General features: G+C 43.0%; 1 protein-coding gene across 1 annotated transcript in view; it reads left to right on the top strand.

Moving 5' to 3' along the window:
* The window catches only part of IQUB (IQ motif and ubiquitin domain containing), a 32,185-nt gene extending 15,994 nt beyond the window's left edge, over positions 1-16,191 (top strand). The window contains exons 9-13 of the mRNA XM_079994133.1: positions 5,174-5,344; positions 6,700-6,876; positions 8,725-8,973; positions 13,984-14,169; positions 15,846-16,191. Coding sequence (XP_079850259.1) covers positions 5,174-5,344; positions 6,700-6,876; positions 8,725-8,973; positions 13,984-14,169; positions 15,846-16,013 — 951 coding nt within the window. The 3' untranslated portion in view covers positions 16,014-16,191. The remainder of the gene's footprint in view (positions 1-5,173; positions 5,345-6,699; positions 6,877-8,724; positions 8,974-13,983; positions 14,170-15,845) is intronic.
* Positions 16,192-16,406: the final 215 nt, after the last annotated feature.

Raw genomic sequence — 16,406 nt, 5'->3', positions numbered from 1 at the left:
AATGAGTTCTTGGCTGTCATTGGATAGAGGAAAAAGGGGGTAGTAGGTTATCCACTTTCTGCCAATTTAATATACAGAAATCCCCTACCTCCACAAGCTATTCAATCTCCATGACAGTTGAGAGAATCCTGACAGCTGCTCTAGTAAATGTATGCACTCTGGAAATGAAATGCTTTGGGGCAGTAGTAGGAGAACTGATCTTCCTTCTTACACTAGCTATTCAATTGAGATCCTGTCCTAAATAGCATCCTCACTAGCCTGAACAAATGGTCAGCTTTGCTAATAGCACCAGATATTTACTCAAAATATTGGTTCATAGAAGTTTTGCTGTTCCTTCCCTGTTTGTCTTTATTTTCTGCAATTCTTCATTGCATCTCCTCCTGTCTCTCCCTGCGCAAGTTGTATTCCCCACCCCACCCCTCTGGCAACACTCTGTGCAGCTTTCATGTGGTGGCAACTGGAATGCAGTTTACAATAGACCTGCTCTCTGAAGCAATTTAGATAACAGGATTATTGTAATTTCCATGTTGCAGCCAGCCAACTAAAAAAAGCAGAAGACAGCTGGCAAGAGAAAACTGGAGATTCAGAATTTCTTGCACCAGTTTTGAGCATATATCTAAAAAAGACCAAAAACAGAATTTGAGTATGGATAAAAGGCCTTGAAGGGACACATTCTTTGGCAAAGAATGAACACATTTTATTTAGAAAATTATATGTTCTTATCATAATTTATGAAAATGTGGAGTGAGACCCTTCGTTATACATTATACATTTAGTTTACTATATAAATTAAAATGGCTACACCTCCAGTTTTTATCTAAATTTAACAGAAGCTAAAATGAATAGTAGCTTGTCTCCAAAGAACTCTGGGCAGAGTTCAGCTGCATGTTGGGGTTTTCCATCTATGCATCCCCATTGCATCATCTTCTGTTGAAAATCTGTCTTTGAAGGTCAAGGAAACCTTTTCACACACTGCTGTTCAGTCCATATGGCTTCTCACCCAGTGGCGTAGCGTGGGGGGTGCAGGGGGGGCCGGCCGCACCGGGCGCAACATCTGGGGTTAGGGCAAATCCACGGGTTAGGGGGCGCAAATCCACGGGTTAGGGGGCGCAAATTACTTGCCTTGCCCCGGGTGCTGACAACCCACGCTACGCCACTGTCCTCACCTCAGAGGAGCTAGTAGAAATTGGAGGTCTCTACTTAGCTTAAGGGACGCAGGTGGCGCTGTGGGTTAAACCACAGAGCCTAGGACTTGCCGATCAGAAGGTCTGCGGTTCGAATCCCTGCGACAGGGTGAGCTCCCGTTGCTCGGTCCCAGCTCCTGCCAACCTAGCAGTTCGAAAGCACGTCAAAGTGCAAGTAGATAAATAGGTACCGCTCCGGCGGGAAGGTAAGCGGTGTTTCCGTGTGCTGCTTTGGTTCGCCAGATGACCCAGAAGCTGTACGCCGGCTCCCTTGGCCAATAAAGCGAGACGAGCGCCGCAACGCCAGAGGCGGCCACGACTGGACCTAATGGTCAGGGGTCCCTTTACCTTTACTTAGCTGAGAAGAAGCACCTACTGCTTATCCTAGGATCTCTTTTGAGCAAAACCATTATGTTCTTAGTTGTGGGTTCTATCCAATGCTTGAATTACCGAGAGTAGACCCATTGAGGTTAGTAGCCATAACTAACTTAAGTCCATTAATTTAAGCGGGTCTACTCTGACGCAGGTGGTACTGTGGACTAAACCACCAAACTTCTTGGGCTTGCCGATCGGAAGGGCGGCGGTTCGAATCCCTGAAATGGGGTGAGCTCCTGTTGGTCTGTCCCAGCTTCTGCCAACATAGCAGTTCAAAAGCATGCCAGTGCAAGTAGATAAATAGGTACCACTGTAGCAGGAAGGTAAATGGCATTTCTGTGTGCTCTAGCTTCCATCACGGTGTTCTGTTGTGCCAGAAGTGGTTTAGTCATGCTGGCCACATGACCTGGAAAGCTGTCTGTGGACAAACGCCAGCTCCCTTGCCCTGAAGCGAGATGAGCGCCGCAACCCCATAGTCGCCTTTGACTGGACTTAACCATCCAGGGGTCCTTTACCTTTTTACCTTTTACTCTGAGTAGAACGTAGTTGGATACAAGCCTATAGTTTGTTTAAAAATAAAAAAATCTTAAGCTAGGAGAGCAAAAGGACACTTGCTTAGCTGAATAAGCTAAAACTAGTTGTGTATTCAAACAAAAAACTCATCTGTTAGCATTGGCTTTCAAAAAACCAAAACCCGACTTACTAAAATACAGGCTTAGAACTTAAGCTTTATGGTCCTATATGAAGGATTTGTTTTATCATGCATGCATGGGAAAACAAATTAATAAACCTTTAGTTATGCTAGAGCAACAATCCTCTGTTTCCGATTTTGCTGGAGTTTGCTAGCTCTAATTGAAAGATTTAGAACTTCATAATTTAGACAAGCCTGTTTCCTGTCGGATTTTTTAATCAGTTTTGGCTGCAACCCGTCAGTTCCAATTATCAGCCCCTCATTTAATTATAGAACTAAGCCTGCTAAGAATCTGTCAAATTCTCATTTATGAACTCTTATTTTCTTTTATTTCCCTCTTTTTGTGCTTACATAACTTGAAAAAATGGATGAATGCTAACACTCTACAGATTTGTGCTTCCAAGAGGAAACTGGCTGAGCATTTGAATTTTGTACAGAGAAGAGCTTAACTGAGAATTTTACTTCTTGGGTTCAGAATAGCACATAGCATAATCAGCTTTGGAGTGTTTTTTTAAAGGTCCTTTTTTAAGGACCTGAATGGTCAGGGAAGAAGGGGTGGACTGCTGAGGGCAGGTGAGAGATTGTTTCTGAGTACATGCAGTTTGTTGGTAGAGCACCTGATTTTCATGCAGAAAGTCTTTGGTCCAGTCCCTGGCATGTACAGGTAGAGCCAGGTAAGACCCTTGCTCCCAAACCCTGAAGACCCACTGCAAGTCAGTGTGGATAATTCTCAGCTAGATAGACCCAACCATCTGACAGTTCTTTGTGTTGCTATGAGTGTGAGAACAAGGAGCAAGCTCTTGAGCTAATCTGGATCAGTTGAAGCTTTTTGAGTGGGCAGGGGAAAGAGAGAGAGAATATTGCCACAAGCTAGGATTGGAAATCTCCCCTACCCACCCATCCTTGCTCAGTTATTCGTGCCAGCCTTGGTCTTTGCTGGGAGGTAAAGGCTAGCCCTGGGCTGAGGATTTACTCACAAAGACAAGGGGCTCATTTCTAGGCATAGGTCCATGCTTTAAAGCTCTTTTATTGAAGAACAACAGGATATTTCAATGCCATCATCATCGCAGAGGTGTCTGTGGAGGGGATATATTGATTGAAAATGTCTAGCCAACCAGATCAGTAATTGGGTTCCTATTGAGGATATTTGATGAGCCAACACGACAGTGATGTGGGATTCAGGATTGGAGTGATCATTCTGTGATATCAGGGCAGTGGACAAAGCTGTATTGTGACTTGTGAATATATGTTTTAATATATCTCTTTTTAAGCTCTGTGTCCAAGCACTTCTTTTTCTTTTGCTGCAGTGCTTTCCTCATGAAAACCTGCTCTTTGCTGCTGAATTGGAGCAAACGGCAATCCACAGAACTGCTGTTTGTTCCGATTCAGTGTTAAAGAACGGGTTTTATTGGGGAAAGCGGGGCTGGGGGTGGGGAACGTCCAACTCTAGACAGCCAGATTCTGAAATCTGGAGGGAGCTGACTGTCAGTCCAAGGGGCGAGAAAAGGGCTTTTTCTCCAAAGCCAGCAAGGCTTGAGAACTCACCTTTCCTGTGCATGACATCATCAAGCTTGCACAGCGACAGAAAAAGGACCCAACATCTGGCTGAAAAGGAATCTATCCTCAAAAAGGAAATTGCAGAGCTGAAAAAGGTTTAGAAAGGTTTAGAAAAATGGCAATATATTCAGGGGGGTGGAGCAATTCACTCCCCTGTGATGGGGGAAAAGTTTATCTCTCTCCCTCATAGTACTAGAACTTGGGGACATCCCATAAACTTGGGGGCATCCATTGAAGCTGTATATTTGGGACAGATAGAAAAGAAGGGCTGTGGCTTCAACAGCAGTAAGACAGGCAGAAATTCAGCAGGTACTGTATAAAGTTATCATCACACTCATAGAATTCCCAAACTCCCAGTGTGGCTGGAGAAACCCAGCCAGATGGACGGGGTATAAATAATAAAGTTGTTGTTGTTGTTATAAATAATAAAGTTGTTGCAATAAATAATAAAATTGCTAATGTTACATTGTTCAAAGATGAACGAATTGTTTCCATATTTTGAGAATGTTGATGGCAGTCCTGATGTTCGTTCATCTCCATGCCTTGTTGTTGTTGTTTAGTTGTTTAGTCGTGTCCGACTCTTCGTGACCCCATGGACCAGAGCACACCAGGCACTTCTGTCTTCCACTGCCTCCCACAGTTTAGTCAAACTCATGCTGGTAGCTTCGAGAACACTATCCAACCATCTCATCCTCTTTCGTCCCCTTCTCCTTCTGCCCTCCATCTTTCCCAACATCAGGGTCTTTTCCAGGGAGTCTTCTCTTCTCATGAGGTGGCCAAAGTATTGAAGCCTCAACTTCAGGATCTGTCCTTCCAGTGAGCACTCAGGGCTGATTTCCTTAAGAATGGACATGTTTGATCTTCTTGCAGTCCATGGGACTCTCAAGAGTCTCCTCCAGCACCATAATTCAAAAGCATCAATTCTTCAGCGTTCAGCCTTCTTTATGGTCCAGCTCTCACTTCCGTACATCACTACTGGGAAAACCATAGCTTTAATCTCCATGCATTAGCAGAGTTTATTATGCATAATACTGGTTTTTAGTTGTACTCTGACAGCAACCAGTAAATTACCAAGGAAGCTATAGTGTATGGAATGAACAGTCTCTCTCTCCCCCCTGCCCCCGCTTCTAATTATTGTTTGTCTGGTTTTGTGTTCGTTAAGAAACCGCAGTTTGGCAACAAATCTACTGAAATGGACAGGAAAATGCCTCGTTTCAGATAGTTGCACATTTCTTGGGACAGCGGCAGTTCTTATTAGCAGGGCGTCAGATTTGTAGACTCTATAAGCTTACTTTGGTCACATTGTAAAGCATTGTCCTCGATTCCTTTCTCCATTCTAACTCGGCGATTCAAAATGTTTCTCAAGTGTGCAGCCCCCAAAAAGTGGAAAGCATTTGATGGCAAAGTTACCGAGATGGATACGCAGTTCACGCTGCGGGCCAGGGAGCTGCTTGAAATCTACCGCAGCATTAGTATGAAAGACCTTCCGCAGGATGAACGGCTGGATGTGCTGCTAACGCTGAAGCACACGGTGAAGGTATCTCTCTCTCTCAAGCTTTTAAAGAAGCCCTACTGAGATCACACACAGTACACTGTCAATTACGGATGGTTTGCAAGGGCTTAAGGGGGCCCCTGCTTTCATCTTTTGACACCAGGGTGTCCACTATATACCGATACTTTTACATTAGCTAAGAAGTGTAAAACCGAAGTCCTAAGCACACTTGAACGTAGCGGGACTTCTGAATCAACCTGTATAGGAGGATTTATTTGATGCATTAATGTATCCCCTTTTTGCCAAGGCAGTTTACAGTTCAAAATATGCCTGAGCTCAATTCCAAACAGCCAGGAAGGAAAATCTCTTTGATTTCAGGAAGCGTCGGAGCCAAACTGTACCACACACTGTTCAGTTATTTACAAGTAAATATCACATGTCTGTCCAATTTACTTTAAGAGCCTGGTGTGGTGTAAGGACCTTTAACCCTATTATTCATGCACACTCTCATAGAGTCATAGAACACAGGTGTGTTAAATAAGTCATATAATAATAATAATATTTTATTATTTATACCCTGCCCATCTGGCTGAGTTTCCCCAGCCAATCTGGGCGGCTTCCAATCAAGTGTTAAATATCATTATTTAAATATTATTTAACAGCATTAAATATTAAAAGCTTCCCTAAACAGGGCTGCCTTCAGATGTCTTTTAAAGATAGGATAGCTGCTTATTTCCTTCACATCTGAAGGGAGGGTGTTCCACAGGGTGGGTGCTACTACTGAGAAGGCTCTCTGTCTGGTTCCCTGTAACGTCACTTCTCGCAATGAGGGAACCGCCAGTAGTCCCTCGGTGAGGGAACTGCCAGAAGGCCCTCGGTGCTGGATCTCAGTGTCCGGGCTGAGCGATGGGGGTGGAGACGCTCCTTCAGGTATACAGGACCAAGGCCGTTTAGGGCTTTAAAGGTCAGTACCAACATTTTGAATTGTGCTCGGAAACGTACTGGGAGCCAATGCAGATCTCTCAGGAACGGTGCTCTACCAACTGAGCCATCCCAGAGCTAGCAAGCACAGACATGCACTCTCACAAACACACACATACACTGTAGTACCAGTCTGGTCTGGGCAGGACTGTGCTTTATACTGCATTGGGGGAAAGAGTTCTTATTCACTCCAGTCAGTGAACACTTTCTATATATAAACATAGCATAAAATTGATCTGGACAGACAGTTATTTAAAGACAGTGAGATAGGTGTGTGGATACACGATTCCCATTTCCCAAAAAGCTAAGCTTTAAGAAGCCTTGGAGCATTTGCTCTCTCATAATTGACAGGCAATCGGTGTAAGGAATTAAGAAATGATGTGCATGTGATTTGCTAAACATCTTGCTTGCCTTTGCAGGAACATGACTCTAAACTCACACATGAGATAGTGGAATTGATTGACAGAGAAGCAGACCTCATGATGAGGGGAGTGAAGGAATGTAACTTAGACGGGCTCAGACAAAGAATATGTACATTATTTCTTCAGTATATCAAAACACCACTTTTTAATCCAGAGGTTGCTCGACATCTCAAGGTATTTTTTTCCTTTTCTTCTCTGTTACAATTGTTCCTTGGCATGCAAGTAAGTGAAACTACTTGCTGAAGAGTCCATAGTCTACCCAGAGGCAGTTGAATTTCTGCATAATGGAGAGAGGAATGGTTTCTTTTTCCTTATTCAATTATTCAACTGAAGACGTTTTGAGAAGGCTGTGCTGTGTATATGAATGAAACCCAGGTATCGCTTCTAAACAGCAGGACAAAGGATGCTAACTTGGAGATCAACATGGAAAGCGGTAAAACAAACTGATAACAGTGGCTAAGAGTATGAGCTGGGAAGTCAAGCTCAAGTTGTACTTTAGACACATAGTCATTAAATTGCCTTAGTCAAGTCATTTTCTCAGTCTCTGCCTTCCTTTTATCATATGAGGATAATAATACTGCCAAGGCTGTATGGCTCAAGCATGTTGAGTGATAAATGTTAGTGTTGCCATTGTTACTGACCTTGAAATTAATTCGCTTGAGATCTCAGGTTCCATAAAAAGGTAAGATGAACATGTTTACAAAATTTAAGGTGCCTTGCTGAAATCATTCGGATGGCACTCATTTTTATATGTCATTTTGATGGAGATGTCACCATTCTCTGGTGATTATGACATCTGTCAGAAGAACAAGTAACTTTCTGCTGATACACGCAGATTGGTTTTAGGCCAGAGGCATTTTTTCCCAGCCAGCATCATGAAACTAGAATGGAGAAATGTCGAACAGGGTTATTGGCTACAGCTTTATTTCTCCCCCAAAATTTGGGCTTCTGAGTCATTCCATCTGAAGACCAAGGCTATAGGATAGCTATGTTTGGATTTAATACACCTTGGCAGGAATGCCAGGCTCAGAAATAACGTTTAAAGCAGTTTTTTTAAGAACATTAGTGGCAACCAGACAAACCAAACTAATTACTTACTTAGTATGCTGGAAGAGCTGCTCATTTGGCACTGAAAATGCCAGACAGGTTTGAGTGCATGAAACCACAATGAAAAGAAATGGGTGCTTCTCTTTCTTATTTAACTTTATTGCACAAAACACACATGAGAATAGCGTTCTAACCATCTGATAATTTGTGTGTGTTAAAAACTGTTTTAAATAAAGTATTTTAAAGTGTTTCTGTCAAAGCAACTGAATGATAGCTGGAGGGTGGGTTTTATCAGCTTTGCAGCTGATATTCTCTGTTTTGTAAAAGGTTGAAGGCACTGAAAGTGAAAGGGCACACATATAAAAATGAAAAATGAAAAATATTTCCTCAAAACAAACACTTGTTGCTATTGGCAAATATAGAGAAGGACCATAACTAAAATGTGCACTTACTGCTTCTTCAAAATTGTTATGGCAATTAAAAGGAGATCATTCTATCTAATTTTTGTAGTAGGTTGCTTTGACAATAAAGGAATAAAGAGATAAAAATAAAATAAATGACTAAACAATGGTTTTTGAAGCCTTTAGTGTTTCCGCCTTCATCTCTTGCTCTGCATCATCTCAAAAACACAACCAAAGTAGTCCATATGGACAACTTCATTCTTCTCAAAGTGTTTTTATATAATTTAGCAGAATATTTAGCCCTTTAAACCCATCCTCATGTATCAAACTTCAAAAATATGTTCATAATCACTCGGTTTACTGTATATAACGGGGAAACAGATTGCATTTGACAGGCCGCATGCTGCGCTGCAGCATAATTGTTTTGCAGATATATATTTCTTCAATTTCAAAGGTTTCTATGCATACAGTTGTCAGCAGCTACTGTACTTTGGGACGAGATCTGTGGGCCAGGCTAATGACCGAATGTGGAAAATACTGTTATCGTGCATTAGCTGATCTGTTTTCATTGCAGGTTCCACCTGATCCAATGAGGCTTTACCACAACATCCACTTTTGCCTTGGCTGCAAAAGGTACCTGCCCTCTACGGATTTTGCCATATCTGCTAGTTCCCACACTGTTGGCCGTTGTCGTCTGTGCTGCAAGCTGGATAATGAGGCTCGCCAGAGGGAAGCCTTCTTGAAATACAAACGTATGCTCCGAAATCTCCGAGAATCAGAATTGAATTATAAGGACGGTGCTAAGATTGCCTTCATATTACAGGTATGCAGAGGAGAGAGAATAGTGATGTTAAAGATAATATTTCCAGACAGCACAAAATGGAACAGAGTTTTATATTGTGCTGGCTGTAAGTAGTGGCAGAGCACAGAGGCTTTTACATTACACGAAACTTTCCTTTTCGTTTTGTTTCTTGCCTTGATGATAAATCAATTCCTGCCAGTGGCCCGTTTGCAGTTCCCAACCCTTTTGTGACACCAGTCGTGCTATTTCTGCTTCACATATAGACTTGCCTTTGCTTCCACGCGTGGGCGTGCTACCAAATCCAAGTCTAAACCCAATCAGAGTAGACAGAGATGAACATTTGTGGAAATCTTGAGTCATGGAGATTTTGTATGGTGTGTGTGTGTGTGTTTTGTTTCCAGAGGCATTTTGGAGAAAAATACTCATCAAATATGATCTTACTTTGCTACTTTAAGAACGTGAAAGACAACTTAGCAGCACATAAAATTGTATTGTTCTATGTAGTCCTAGAACAGGGATTTTTTGGGTGAGGACATGTCATGCTCCTTCTGGAGCAGTTTGCCCACCTTTGGTCCTCACCCTGCACTCAGCTCTCACCTGCGGCTCCTAGAAACATCAGCCACACCCCAGGAAACAGCTTTGACTGGCCAGCTGAACCAGGTGAGGGTAGCCAATGGGTCTCAAACTGTGAGTTAGGGACTTCCTCTACATGCAAAGACAGATTCCGGTGGATTGAGTGGACAAGACCAAGAGTGGGTCCAACGGTCAAGAAGACGGTTTCTGCACATGCTTTAGAGGGAAGTGGGGGGCAGATGGGACTTGTCAACTTGGGAAGGTAGCCCATCTAGGAAAAGGAAAACGCTGACCCTAAACCTCCGCTGCCTTGTGGGATATCTTCGGGAGAAATCTGGAGAAGAGTCCCATAGATGATTGGATGGCACCTTGTACACTTCCTTCTGGCAACTCCTACAGCCAGGCTTGTGTCAAGCATATTGCTCTGCTTTCCTTTGGCTGAGGGGTGGGGGTGGGGGGTCTTGTTGTCTAGGCAGCCCAGAACCTCCATATATGCTGCCCGGGCTTGTGTCCCAGGGAGGTCACTTTGATGGTGCCGACACAGCAGTTTGACTTCACCCTGGGGTCACACTCCCTTGTCTCTTGAGGCAGACGGATGCCAGCAACAACAGTTCTGAAATAAAACAGCATAATTGCTGTTGTTTTATTAAAACAATAGCTACAAATATAGGGTTGTGTTCAGTTGTATCCCTTACCTTACAGAATGTTCTTTTTTTCCAGTGGAGGCTTCCATGCATGGAAGGGAGAGGTCAATTTTTATTTTTTACAAATTCCTCCCTTCTCTTGCAGCTCCCCATGCCATGTCCCATTCTGATCCAAAGGGTCCCTCGACCCTCTGGAGCAGATTTTGGATGGGTGGGGGCAGCAGGGGGATGGATAACTCCTTCCCCACTTCACAGAAGCAACAGCTGGACCAAAGAGCCTTCCATGAGCAGAGGAACACAATCGGATGCAATCTAGTGCCACTGTTGGAATCTGAGCTGCATCCTACCTTACCTAATTATGATGTTCTACCTAATCCAATATGATACAGTCGTACCTTGGCTCCTGAACGCCTTGCAAGTCGAACATTTTGGCTCCCCAACGCTGCAAACCCGGAAGTTCTTTGGAACCTGAATGTCTCAAGCGGCTTCCACAGCTTCCGATTGGCTGCAGGAGCTTTCTGCAGCCAATCGGAAGCTGCGCCTTGGTTTCTGAATGTTTTGGAAGTTGAAAGGACTTCCGGAACGGATTCCACTCTACTTCTGAGGTACCACTGTATTCTGTCTGCATCACCCACTCAGAAGAAAAGTGAACAGTAAGCAAGGAAAGAGGGTTTATAGAAGTGGATGAGACATGCTTCATTTTGCCTGTGTTACTTCTTACTCTACCACTGCCAAAACCTGCCTCTCATCTCTGACAAGTTGCTCAGTTCCTCTGCCACGGCACACTCAGCTGCTGTCTGAGAGTGAAACTTGTTTGCACAGGCACTGACAGAACTAGTTAAATTTCCTGTCACCCCAAACCTTTATTGTGGTGGCACCTACATTTTGGAGCAGCCTACCAGTACATATCAGGCTCGTCTCTTAGGTTTCCTTTTACAACAAGCCTTTTCAGTGAAGATTTTTATCCCAGTCCTCATCTGTATTGGACTTGATTTTTGTTTTGATATATGTTTTTATGGTTAAATTGCTTGCAGACGTTTCACGGGAAACAGATTCATAAATGAAATAAAAAATTAAAAAGCATTTCAGCATAATCTGCAAGAGAGCATGTTTCTTAAGATGAATTTTTAATTTACTCCCAAGCTTTCAGTTTCTCCACTTCAGGCCTCAGGAGAAAATGCGGGAAAAGGAAGGGATTCTGATATCACCCCCCCCCCTTTGCCTTCACATCTCTAGGCTCTCTTTGCATTAGTACCATATTACCAGGCCAATATGAGGCTTTCCCTTCCTTTCTGCATTCCCCTTTCTTGTTCTCTTATTATCTCCGTTTTACTTGGCAATTCTGGATCCCAAAACCACTGAGGTCAGCTTTACACAATGTAGCAGACTTTACGGAACATTATAAGACTGAGTGTCAATGGCACTTTTTTTTTTAAATGCTTCTACTGTGCGGGGGTACTGTACGGGACGTGGGTGGCGCTGTGGGTTAAACCACAGAGCCTAGGACTTGCTGATCAGAAGGTCGGCAGTTCGAATCCCCGCGACAGGGTGAGCTCCCGTTGCTCGGTCCCAGCTCCTGCCAACCTAGCAGTCCGAAAGCACGTCAAAGTGCAAGTAGATAAATAGGTACCGCTCTGCCGGGAAGGTAAACAGCGTTTCCGTGCGCTGCTCTGGTTCGCCAGAAGTGGCTTAGTCATACTGGCCACATGACCCGGAAGCTGTACGCCGGCTCCCTCGGCCAGTAAAGCGAGATGAGCGCTGCAACCCCAGAGTTGGTCACGACTGGACCTAATGGTCAGGGGTCCCTTTACCTTTACCTTACTGTACGGGGGAGGGTGGGAACACCTTCCAGTAAGAAATCTGGTATGTCAGAGAGTTACATTGCAACCTAGGTTGCTCTCTTTGTGCTAGTTTTCTCCGTGCAGGAAGTTTCACATAGGGAAACATTCAAAAATACGATCTCCTACCTGGAGCGTTGAATTGGTTCAGTCCACTCTGCCAGCTCAGGTTTCTGCCACCTTTTTCTGCCACATGGGTAGACTGGGCTTCATTCATTGGCTCTTCCCCATTACTCTGACCACCCCATTTATTGCTGACAGCCAATAAACAAGCTATCATTATCATTCGGCAAAGTTCTAGTGAGGTTATTCATAAGCCATGATGCGCAGAGGTCAGGCAACTCAAGAAGAATGTTATAGAGATGAAAATATTAGCAACAGCTCACACTCTAGATTTTGTTTCAGTGAGAAGGATATGTCCCTTGATTTGCTTGGATTAGATTTCATCTTGCTCTTACCTAGTTGTCATTTTGCTTAGAACTCGGGAGTGATTTGTTTTAATTGGCACGGATTTAAAAATAGACTGCTATCCTAAGTTTATAAAGAATTCTTCAGTCTCTGATCTGTGCTGTGTGTATAACGGAAGGGATTTTATTCTATGGACTGTTATATACTGCCTTACAATGCTGGTGGCAAAAAATATTTATTATTATGATTATTTGATTTTCTAGCGATATTCTTTTATTTAGTCATGGATGTTTCCTCCCATCTTCCATGACAGTTATTACAGTCACTGCTAGAACTGCTGTGATGCTTGTCATACAGATACAGAACTATTCATGTTCATATTTAGGTTCTCATGGGAAAAATACCCCCCCGCGCCCCCCCGCGCCCCCAGATTGCCCAGTGAACCTGGAGGTTTTTGTTCTCTGCCTAGCCCACTTTCTTGAGTCATATAGACACATTTGTTCTATAAGCACCTTACTGCAGTGGACTTTTTGCAATCTTTCTAACATCACTCTCTAACCATTTACATCAGGTTTTTGCTTTCATCATTTTAGCTCATTTTAGCTTAAATAATTCAGCGTCACACTAACCATGATTGTTCATTCTGGGCAAGCGTTTTGATCACCCCTCCTTGCCCTGTGTTGGTGTTCTGAGGGTTCTCCTGACCCAATTCCCTGAGCCCATTTCAGAAGGGCATGGGCTGAGGAGACAGGGGAAACCCCATTACCCAAGCCACAGAACTTATTAGATAATAGAATCATAGATTCAGAGAATTGTAGAGTTGGAAGGCCATGACAGATGGCCATCGAACCTCTGCTTAAAAACCTCCAAGGATGGAGAGTCTACAACCTCGCTAGGGAGACCATTCCACTGTTGAACACCTCTTACTGTCAGAAAGTTTTTTCTGATGTTTAGATGAATTGCCCTCTGTAATTTTAAACAAGTGTGCAAATGATTTTGGCGGACATTTCCTGATTGATCATGGTGGATTTCCAAACATTTATGGCAGAGCATCTGCCTTTCCAGAATCATCCATTATATAAACGACCTTTATTATTTTGTTGCACAAATATGCAATTTCACTTATTAAGTCAGCAGCCTTTGACAAATCCAAGTTGAACATCCAGGCTTTCACATGTTTGAAGCACAGAGTACCTTGATTTATTTCATTCACCAACATATTGCTATGGCTTTGAATTTAATTATGTGCATATAGTTGAAGGCTTGACAATGTGGACTGTTTATTCTTTTTAAAAAGCACGGACTTGGTGTGGGGCAAGCTGCAAGAAAAAGTTTTAACAGCAAGTTAATAGTTAAACAAGCTGTCAAGAGAGGATACAGAATTTCCATCTGCAGAGGGATCCAAAAATAAGCTTTTAGAAACTTGCATTTTAGGCATGCATGTCTTAGAATAATAGAAACTGTGCCTTATTTATTCAAATAAGAGTCTGAACGCTATTTGAATGTGGCAGTTTTGTAGTGAGCTTTATTTCTTCTTTTCTCCCTCCTTACTTGCTTTTCCATTGCAGCTGCAAGACCTGCGCTATATGGTTGAAAATTTCTGGGGTTCTCAGTCAGCTATCAGTGCCTGGGGTGATCTGCATGATCTTGTCATGGTCAGGTGGAATAAATACCAAGAATGGTCTCCCTGGAACACTCTCCTGATCAAAAAGAGCGAGGCAGAGGCTCACCTCAGATTGAAGGATCTCGAAAAGGTATAGTTAATGTTAAAATTCAAAATGTGCTCTGTGTTATAGCGACTAAATTGCATTGTACCTCTGCAGACTAGTGAAATGGAAAGCTCTCTTTCATATACCGGTACTTCATGAGGGTTCAGTATTCCTTAGTTTTTGGCTGGCTTTCCCATTCTTCTGATGTAGAGATGGAGAACGTCAGGACTGGGGGCCAAATCCAGGCCTCACTGTCTGGCTCTTGAGATGCCCCAAGCCTCACACCCTGTGGTAAAATTTGTATTCATTGCTTTCACCCAAGCTGAAAAAGGTCCCCTCCGTTCTAAAATCTTTGGGGCTGCTTTTAATTGCAAACACTGAATCATTTCATGTCGCATTAGGGAGTTTTAAAAGAGAATGTTCACCTCTAAATCTAATTTGTAAGATTTTCACATCTGGCCATGCCTTACTCATCTCTGTTTAAATCCTGCCATTCTTGCCCTAGTCATTTCTGATACATTCTTCACCAGGTATTCTTGACTGTATTATTCTTCTGGGAAGTCGGTTTTTGAAAGGTTTTGTGGTTTTTACTTTATTTAAAGTGGAACCCTGGTGTCAGGGAACTGCCATCGGAAAGGCAGGAGGTGGAGGGTCTCTCAGAAGTCAGGAGAGACTCAGCAGCGGAGGAAGGCACCAGCAGGGGGAGAGTGGGAGATCAGAGAGAGAGAGAAACGAAGGAATGGCTCAGGGAGTCTTCCAGCGATAACAGCGGAGAAGTCTCAGGTCCTCCCATAGGTACACCCACTCCTCGCCGGAAACTGTCGCGCCGAGAATCCAGACGACGCGTTTCCGTCAAGGAGCTTTTATGCTGGAGTAGATTCCGTAAACGCCCACTGTCGGATTGTGCCAGCGATTGAGGGAGCCACGTTTAAGGGCTCCGCTAAAGACAGAGTCTTGCTAAGCTGAGCAAACTCTGAGGGACTAAGCTTTTACGCACAAGCAGCTCATCATCCCATCACACCTGGTTCTCAAACTTAATCCATTCCGGGAATCCATTCGATTCCTGAAACCGTTTGAAAACCAAGGAGCTTCCTGCACTCAAGCGGAAGCCTCGTTGGATGTTCAGCTTCCGAAAAGTGTTCAAAAACCACAACACTTACTTCCGGGTTTTCGGTGTTCGGGAGCAGATTTGTTTGTCAACTAAGCTGTTCGAGAACCAAGGTTCCACTGTACTTAAAAGCCGGTTCCCCTAGTTCAGAGTCCCACAGCAATGTCCAGCACTCACATGCAGCTCTCAATAAGCATGGGATTCCTGGGATTCCCATGTTGCTACAGGAAAGTTTATTTTTTTAACAGGTATTCACTGACAGTTCAATCCTTTGAATCCCTACTCAAAAACAAGTTCCATTATGTTGAGTTGGATGTACTTTCTCGTGTGGTGCTTTGAAATTGCAGCTTAAATTAATCATTTCTCAGTATTTTGTAAACATTCTGCACAAGTTGATTTGCAGTTGTTGAGCACTTGTTCAGAAACAAATGAAACAAAATTATTATTGTGCTTTCTATTTTTTTTTTTTTAAATGACTTATTAAATTCTGGGCTTTGGGGCCTGCAATACAGACATGTGATCAAAATAATAAGGTTAATTAAAATAGATTTAATTAACATTCTTATTTTATTTCGGCTCATTTAATAACCTTGGGTATTTTCCTTTCTTTCAGGCTTATGAGATGATGTTTATCCATAAGATAAGGCACAAGCATATCCTTGCAAGAAACTATTTCTCCCAGTTTCCAGAGCTGGCAGCAGCTTTGCATAGGGATGACAAGCAGACCAACACTGATGATCTTTTAGTAACAAGGTCTTTAACGGCTGGCCCATCCAAGTAACACTCCAAGGATCTACAAGCTTGGTTCTGCTTGAAGGATATACATACAAGTATTCACAGCACTGATTTGTTGTTTGAAGAACCAGTGCAATCTCAAGAAGCAGAAACACTTTTTCTGTCTTTTTCTTAATTGTGCCTTGGCAAGCATGCAACTATATTTACAAATTGATTCCAAATAATTAATGTTGTTCTGCGTTTATCTCTTTGAAATTTAACTCTGCTTCATATGTAGCCCCATTGGTCTTTACAAAAAGCAAGCAAACCCTTTTCCTTTACTTTACTGCCAGTCTTTCAGCTGAAGGAAGCATCACTTTTAAAATCAAAACAGAATTGAGATAGCCGCAGTGGATGTTAAATCTGCCCTTCAGCACAAGGCGCAGTGATCAATATTATT

The sequence above is a fragment of the Podarcis cretensis genome, assembly GCF_951804945.1.
Source record: "Podarcis cretensis genome assembly, chromosome: 10".
NCBI lineage: Eukaryota > Metazoa > Chordata > Lepidosauria > Squamata > Lacertidae > Podarcis > Podarcis cretensis.
This window is presented reverse-complemented; position numbering and strand designations above follow the sequence as displayed.